The following is an 8,729-nucleotide window of genomic DNA, read 5'->3' as shown; positions in this document are numbered from 1 at the left end:
GAAGAATGTTAATTTACTGTAATATGTTACGCTAATGATTTGAAACAACTTGTTATGGATTTCTAGCCGCGTACATGCAAGAAAATCGGTTTTATACCTAAATGTAAAATTCTGGAATTTTTTCAAAATGCACTGACGTTATGGTCCTATGTAAACTTGAGTAAGATGATGAGGGTTTATTAACTTTAGCATGTAAAGTTATTGATTTGCAGCAACTTAATATGTATTTGTAAATGTGTACATGCAAGAATATCGGTTTTATACCTAAATGTAAAATTATGGAATTTACTTCCAAATGCACTGCCGTTATGGCTTTATGTCAACTTGAGTAAGATGATGGTTGATTAACCTTAATATGTAAAGATACTGATTTATAGCAATTCGTTGAGGATTTCTTAATGTGTATATGCGAGAAAATCGGTTTTATACCTAAATGTAAAATTTTGGAATTTTTTCCAAATGCACTGCCGTTTTGGCCTTATGCGAACTGCAGTAAAATGGTGAGGGTTAATTAACTTTAATATGTGAAGCTAACGATTTGAAGCAATTCGTTGTGAATTTCTAAATGTGTATATGCAAGAAATTCGGTTTTATACCTATATGTGAATTTCTGGAATTTTTCCAAATGCACTGTTGTTTTGGCTTTATGCATACTTCTGTAAGTTGAAGAAGGTTAGTTAACTTTAATATGTTAAGCTAATGATTTGAAACAACTTGATATGGATTTCTAGATGTGTACATGCAAGAAAATCGGTTTACACCGAAATGAAAAATTATGGAATTTTTTTCCACATGCACTACCGTTATGGCTTTATGTCATCTTGAGTAAGATGATGAGGGTTAATTTACTTTAATATGAGTGTTCAGAGCACTCAGAGCGCCACCTGATAATTAAGTGGCATCACCTACTACTTTTTTTAAATTTTGGCACTCTGCAATCCTGTCATACATTAGATGTAACAATTGCTTAAATAAATAACATTCGTTTTTATAACGTGAACAAAACAACACGCATTCGGCTTTTTGTTCCATTTCGCTTTTCATCGCTATTCGTTCGAGCGCAAAAATTCTTGCGCGACGACATACATTTGTTGGTGACCCCGACGTGATACCGCGTGCAGTTAGTTATTTTGCACACTTTGTTGCTCCTTTCGCAGTACCGTATACAGATCACCAGATCCTACAGTTAACTCGTCGCGGTTAATAGTTTTGTTGTTCGTTCGTTGGTTTTTTTCCTATTTTGCCGTGCAAAAATATACAGTGTACAAATCACGAACTTCAACTGTTAATTTAGTAAAACAGTTTCATTTAAACCGTATTAATATAAGCAGTTTTCTGTGCAAACAGTTACCTCGCAACATTCGAGCAGTCAAAAAAAAAAATGTCGTTCTTAAAAAGAAAAAGTGAAGCCATTTTACGCAAGCTAAATTCAACACCACTTAGTATGGAAGAACTTAATTCCATGGATCACGCAGAGCTGTCAGTCAGATCAGAACAGCTCGATCGTATTCAAAATCAATTCGAATTAACGCAGTCACAATTGGAGGAAGAGGACCCTGATGAGCTTGAAACCACCACTCGCGATGAATTCGCTGCGACTTTCATCAGAGTTAAGGCAGCGTTTACGAGGGAGTTAAGCAAGTTGGATCCTCAAGTAATGTCATCTACGAGAAATCAACCTTTACAGGAGCAGCCATCGGTCATTGTGATGAAACAACCAAAGTCTCGTCTGCCGCAATTGCAGCTACCATCATTTGGAGGAGCGTATACTGATTGGCCGAATTTTTTTGGCATGTTTCGAACAATAGTGCACGATGACACAGAATTGTCAAACTTGGAAAAATTCCAGCATCTTCGTTCATGCCTAAAGGGAGCAGCACTGGATACTAACCAATCACTTGAAATGCGTGACGAAAACTACACAATTGCTATGAAATTACTTAGTCAAAGATTTAGCAATCGACGTTTGATTTTTCAGGCACACATTCAAGAGCTATTCGGATTGCAGAGGGTGAGCACTGACAAGAAATCAGGAGAGTTGCGTTCGCTGGTGGACAAATTAGTATCGCATGTTCGAGCCTTGCATTTGTTGGGTACGATCGAACAAATGGCTGATTGTTTGCTTCAGTATATCGCTGCACAGAAATTAGATCCCGAAACACACGCATTGTGGGAAGAAAAGATTCCAGTTGAGGAGTTACCCACGTGGACGGATATGGCTACGTTCTTGCAGAGGAGATGTCAAACATTAGAAAATGTGACTCATGCTATGGTAACAAAAACACCTAGCACACAGGTGAGCAATACAAAGTATCGTAAAAATGCGTTTGTTGTTTCTAAGACTTCCACCAAAAGTTGTGCGATTTGTCAAAAGCATAACCATATTGTGTACACGTGCCCACTATTCGCAAGTTTGAGTCCAAGTGACAGGTGGAAGGAAGCCAAAAGAGCACATCTGTGCATAAATTGTCTCAAACCAGGACATCAGGTGCAGCAATGTAAATCTTCTACATGTCGTTGTTGTTCCATGAAGCATCATACCCTGCTGCATTTTACTCAAGTCCACCCAGCCGCAGCTGGTATTTCTGAAACCACACCTGGTCCATCACAGCCAGCTGTCCTCGTCACAAGGACATCAAAAAGTCGCTCACCTTCACCTCAGTCACGCTCTTGTTCAACTGAATGTGTGCTTCTTGCAACTGCTATTGTTTTCGTTCGCAACAGTGTCGGATCGCTAATACCATGTCGCGCGATCCTCGATTCTGCTTCACAAATCAACTTTATAACGACGAGATTAGCAAATCAATTACAAATTAAAAAATCTAAATCATCGTTAGCAGTTTTCGGTTTCGGAGATTCGGAATTTATTGTTAATTCTAGCGTCAACATTTCAATTCATTCTGTACATAACAGCTTCAGTGCCAATTTAGAATCTGCCGTAACTCCAACAATCACCGATTATCAGCCAAATTATCCACTCGAAATCTATGATTGGGATATTCCAGCGAATATCAACTTAGCTGATCCCGAGTTTCAGAAGCCCCAACGTGTGGATCTTCTCATAGGTGCAAGCATATTTTTTGATTTGATTGCATTGGTCAAATTCGTTTAAAAAATAATTATATTCTCCAAAACACTCGTTTTGGATGGATCGTATCGGGTGGCCAAAGCACATCGCCAAAGCTATCATCGTTTACAACAACAGTAACAACATCTCTTGAGTGTGATGCAGATCAGCCATCTACCAATGAACTGGTCCGTTCATTTTGGGAAATAGACAACAACTTTGAGCCCATTAGTAAGGCAACAAGAGAGGAACTCGATTGCGAAGATCACTTTAAGGCAAACTACAGTCGTTTGCTGACAGGCGAATATTCGGTTCGCTTACCTCTAAAGCCCAGTATTAGCCTTCTTGGTGATTCCTACGAACAAGCGTTACGACGGTTTCTAACTCTTGAGAGGCGTCTCGAACGTAATAAGGAAGTAAAATTACAATACGTATCTTTTATGAAGGAATACCTCGAACTTCAACACATGTCTCCAGTATCGAAGCCAATACCATCGCTACCCACATATTTTATCCCACATCATTGCGTGTTCAAAAACGATAGCACAACAACAAAGCTTAGAGTCGTATTCGACGGATCAGCACAGACTACAACTGGTTATTCATTAAACAATGCGTTGATGGCAGGTCCAACCATTCAACCAAAGTTAGCCGACACTCTCCTTCGTTTTCGTGCAAATCCAGTCGCCCTAACCGGAGACATTTGCAAAATGTATCGGTGCATTCGAGTTACCGCACCTGATAATTACTTGCAATGCATACTTTGGAGAGACGATCCAAAAGATGACATAAAAATATTCAAACTCGATACGGTTACTTATGGGACAAAGTCTGCACCATTTTTGGCTATTCGCACCATGCATCAACTTGCGGTCGATGAAGCAGTTTTATACCCCATTGGCTCCAAAATAATTCAACGCGATTTTTATGTCGACGACTTAATCACTGGTGCGCACACCATTGAAGAAGTAAAAGAAATAGTGAAACAAACCTCTGAGCTGTTAGGTAAAGGAAATTTTAAAATTCGAAAGTGGTGTTCAAATAAACCACAAGTGCTTAGCAATGTGCCGGATACAGATAAGGAGAAATTAATCAAATTCGATGATGGAAGTGTTTTGACAAAGACGCTTGGACTTCAATGGAATCCCGAGGCTGATATTTTCATATTTTCGTTTACTCCTCGCCAAAACAATAGAAAAATTACTAAGCGCTCAGTTTTGTCGATTATTGCTCAACTTGATGATCCATTGGGATTAATTGGACCCGTAGTGTGCAAGGCAAAAATATTCCTTCAGCGACTGTGGGTGGAGAAGATCGATTGGGATGAAAGTCTACCAATGACTTATCAAACAGCATGGCTTCAAATTTACGATGAGTTTAGTAGTATAGGAAATATGACCTTTCCACGATATGTTGGCTTACCAAAGTCTAGCTTGGAATTACATGCCTTTTGTGATGCCAGTCTCTCAGCTTACGGCACCTGTATCTACGTAGTATCTCGTTTAGGTGGACACGCACATTCCACGTTGCTCTGTTCAAAATCAAGGGTTGCGCCATTAAAAACGGTCACAGTTCCTAAACTAGAGTTATGTGCAGCTGCGCTTCTGGCTCTAGTAATTCAGTCTATATGCAATTTACGAATATTTAACTGTCGATTCTTTTGCTGGTCGGATTCCACAACGGTTTTGTCATGGATCAAGGAGGAGCCTTCACGTTTTAATATTTTTGTCGCCAATCGCATTACAAGTATACAACATTTAACAAATGGCATGGAGTGGCGGTATGTACCAACACATCTGAACCCTGCAGATATCTTGTCGAGAGGTGCATCGCCCATAGAGTTATCAAACTCTTCACTTTGGAAATTTGGACCCCCATTTCTGCTTGATTTGGAAACAAATTGGCCTAAAAGTAGTATTCGCGTTAGAAATTTACCTGAACGGCGAAAAAATGCATTACTTTCGTCAACTTCAGTAACTGATATTTCGCTTGATTGTAAATATATAAACTCCTTTACAGTAATGCAGCGCATATATGGTTACGTCCACATGTTCATCAAAAAGGACCATTCTGGTATTCTCGATACAACACACATTCAACAAGGAACCTGGTATTTACTTCGCATGGTGCAAAGAGTAAATTTTTCTTCTGAATACAAAGATCTTAAAAGGTCTGTGCCAATAAGTACTTCGAGTAAATTGGCGTCCTTGTCACCATTCTTAGACTCATTTGGACTGATTCGAGTAGGTGGTCGTTTAGAAAAAGCATTTTTGGATTACCATTCACGACATCCAATCATTCTACCCAAGGGACATCCCCTAACAGAATCTATTATAACACATTTTCACCATCAGAATTTACATGCCGGACCTCAAGCATTACTTGCTGCAATACGACAACAATATTGGCCCCTGGGAGGAAAAAAGGTGGTGAGTCACATAATAAGCAAGTGCGTGCGATGTTTCAGATTACGACCCAAGATTTGCGAACAGATTATGGGAAACTTACCAGAAGACCGCGTCCGTCAAAGACGAGCCTTTCTTATCACCGGAGTTGACTATTGCGGACCGTTCTACTACCGATCTGAAATAAGAAGCAGACCATCAACGAAATGTTACATAAGCCTCTTCATATGTTTTACAACGAAGGCGGTTCATTTGGAAGTCGTAAAGGATCTATCAACTGAATCCTTTCTAGCAGCATTGCGTCGTTTTTATTGTACTCGTGGAAAACCAAAGGTCATTTGGTCTGATAACGCAACAAACTTTGGTGGAGCAAGAAATGAAATGGCAGAATTACAGCAACAATTTCTCAAGCAGCAGCATGTTGAAGCAGTTTATCGTCAGTGTCTTGTTGAAGGAATTGACTGGAAGTTTATTCCACCTCGGTCTCCTCATTTCGGAGGTCTTTGGGAGGCCTCAATTAAAATAGCGAAATTCTATTTCTGGCGAATTGTTGGTTCTGCAGTACCCACTTTTGATGAACTTAGAACACTCGTATGTCAGATCTCAGCAGTCATTAACTCTCGACCACTTTGTCCAATTACAGAAAATCCCGATGATTTAGATGTTCTCACACCAGGCCATTTCCTTATAGGTGCAACACTAACGTCTATACCGGAACCAAATCTTTCAACAATAAACACCAATCGTCTGAGCAACTGGCAGCGAATACAATTCATGCAACAGACTTTTTGGAAGAGGTGGAGTTCCGAATATTTATCACTTTTGCAACAACGCTCACGATGGCGATATCCAAGGAACAATCTCCCAATTGGAACTCTTGTCCTTATAAAGGATGAAGCATTGCCACCACTCAAATGGCTGCTTGGAAGAGTCACTAAGGTCTTCCTGGGGAACGATTCTAAAGTTCGTGTAGCTGAAGTTAAAACGGCCAATGGTATTTGCCATCTCTAAATTGTGCGCTCTTCCCATCGATGATCATTTAGCTGGCGGTATGACTCGCCATCGGGGGGAGTATGTTCAGAGCACTCAGAGCGCCACCTGATAATTAAGTGGCATCACCTACTACTTTTTGTAAATTTTGGCACTCTGCAATCCTGTCATACATTAGATGTAACAACTGCTTAAATAAATAACATTCGTTTTTATAACGTGAACAAAACAACACGCATTCGGCTTTTTGTTCTATTTCGCTTTTCATCGCTATTCGTTCGAGCGCAAAAATTCTTGCGCGACGACATACAATGAGAAGCTTATGATTTGAATCAACTCGATATGTATGGTTAAATGTTTAAATGTGAGAAAATCGGTTTTATAAAATGTAAGATTGTGGAGTTTTTTCCAAGTGCACTGCCGTTATGGTCTTATGTCAACTTGAGTAAGTTGATGACGGTTAATTAACTATAATATATGAAGCTAATGATTTGAAACAACTTGATATGGATTTCTAGATGTGTACATGCAAGAAAATCGGTTTATACCTAAATGTAAAGTTCTGGAATTTTTCCAAATGCACTTCCGTCTTGGCTTTATGCCAACTACAGTAAGTTGGTGAGGGTTAATTTACTTAAATTTGTTAAGCTAATGATTTAAAGCAACTTGATATGGATTTCAAAATGTGTACAAGCAAGAAAATCGGCCTTATACCTAAATGTAAAATTCTGGAATTCTTTCCAAATGGACTGCCGTTAGTGTTATGTAAACTTGAGAAAGATGATGAGGGTTTATTAACTTTAACATGTGAAGCTAATGATTTGAAGCAACTTGATATGTATTACAAAATGTGTATATGCAAGAAAATCGGTTTTATACCCAAATGTAAAATTCTGGAATTTTTCCAAATGCACTGTCGTTTTGGCTTTATGCCAACTACAGTAAGATGGTGAGGGTTAATTTACTTAAATTTGTTAAGCTTATGATTTGAAGCATCTCGATATGGATTACAAAATGTGTATATGCAAGAAAATCGGTTTTATACCTAAATGAAAAATTATGGAAATTTTTCCAAATGCACTGCCGTGATGGTCTTATATCAACTTGAGTTAGATGATGAGGGTTAATTAACTATAATTTGTGAAGCTAATGATTTGAAGCATCTCGATATGGATGTCTAAATGTGTACATATAAGAAAATCGGTTTTATATCTAAATGTAAAGTTCTGGAATTTTTCCAAATGCACTTCCGTTTTGGCTTTATGTCAACTTGAGTAAGAAAATGAGGGTTAATTAACTTTAATATGTGAAGCTAATGATTTGAAGCAGTTCGTTGTGGATTGCACTGTCATGTTTGCTTTATGCAAACTTCTGTAAGATGAAGAAGGGTAATTAACTTTAATAAGGTAAGCTAATGATTTGAAGCAACTTGATATGTATTTGTAAATGTGTAATTGCAAGAAAATCGGTTTTATACCTAAATGTAAAGTTTTGGTATTTTTTCCAAATGCACTGCCTTTATGGTTATATGTCAACTTGAGTAAGATGTATTTCTATATGTGTATATGCCAGAAAATCAGTTTTATACCTAAATGTAAAATTATGGAATTTTTTCCAAATTTTCCAAATTGAAGTGGATTTCTAAATGTGTACATGCAAGAAACTCGGTTTTATACTTAAATGTAAAATTCTGGAATTTTTCCAAATGCAATGCCGTTTTGACTTTATGTCAACTTGAGAAAGATGAAAAAACTTAATTCACTTTAATGTGTTAAGCTAATTATTTGAACCCACTTGATATGGATTTCTAGATGTGTGCACGCAAGAAAATCGGTTTTATACCCAAATGAAAAATTCTGGAATTTTTCCAAATGCACTGCCGTCATGGCTTTATGTCAACTTCTGTAAGTTGAAGAAGGCTAATTAACTTTAATATGTTAAGCTAATGATTTGAAACAACTTGATATGGATTTCTAGATGTGCACACGCAAGAAAATCGGTTTTATACCTAAACGTAACATTCTGGAATTTTTCAAATTCACTGCCGTCATGGCTTTATGTCAACTTGAGTAAAATGAAGAAAGTTAATTAGCTTTAACATGTAAAGTTAATGATTTGCAGCAACTTGATATGTATTTGTAAATGTGAACATGCAAGAATATCGGTTTTATACCTAAATGTAAAATTATGGAATTTTTTTCAAATGCACTGCCGTTATGGTCTTATGTCAACTTGAGTAAGATGGTGAGGGTTAATTAACTTTAATA

At 37.8% G+C, this 8,729-nt stretch overlaps 2 protein-coding genes across 2 annotated transcripts; both read left to right on the top strand.

Annotated features, from left to right (window-relative positions):
- The first annotated feature begins 2,132 nt into the window (after nucleotides 1-2,132).
- Nucleotides 2,133-3,112, top strand: LOC120779340. Its single transcript, XM_040111539.1, has 2 exons — nucleotides 2,133-2,297; nucleotides 2,355-3,112. The coding sequence occupies exons 1-2, from the start codon at nucleotides 2,216-2,218 to the stop codon at nucleotides 3,110-3,112; spliced, it is 840 nt and encodes a 279-aa protein (XP_039967473.1). The 5' UTR covers nucleotides 2,133-2,215.
- Nucleotides 3,113-3,924: 812 nt separating this feature from the next.
- LOC120779341 lies at nucleotides 3,925-5,496 on the top strand (the record flags this gene model as incomplete). Its single annotated transcript, XM_040111540.1, has 2 exons — nucleotides 3,925-4,847; nucleotides 5,422-5,496. Coding segments are annotated over exons 1-2 (998 nt in total), but the record flags the coding sequence as incomplete, so codon positions are not given.
- Nucleotides 5,497-8,729: the final 3,233 nt, after the last annotated feature.

This window comes from Bactrocera tryoni, unplaced genomic scaffold (assembly GCF_016617805.1).
Source record: "Bactrocera tryoni isolate S06 unplaced genomic scaffold, CSIRO_BtryS06_freeze2 ctg7180000190405_QRY, whole genome shotgun sequence".
Lineage (NCBI taxonomy): Eukaryota > Metazoa > Arthropoda > Insecta > Diptera > Tephritidae > Bactrocera > Bactrocera tryoni.
Note: the sequence above shows the minus strand (reverse complement) of the source record. Positions and strands in the feature narration are given on the sequence as shown.

Bases quoted from the DNA above. Each gene is read 5' to 3' on its own strand.
- LOC120779340 (XM_040111539.1), top strand. From the start codon at position 2,216: ATGGCTACGTTCTTGCAGAGGAGATGTCAAACATTAGAAAATGTGACT. The intron at 2,298-2,354 runs TGAGCAATACAA...CTTCCACCAAAA, and splicing joins AAAAACACCTAGCACACAGG to GTTGTGCGATTTGTCAAAAG.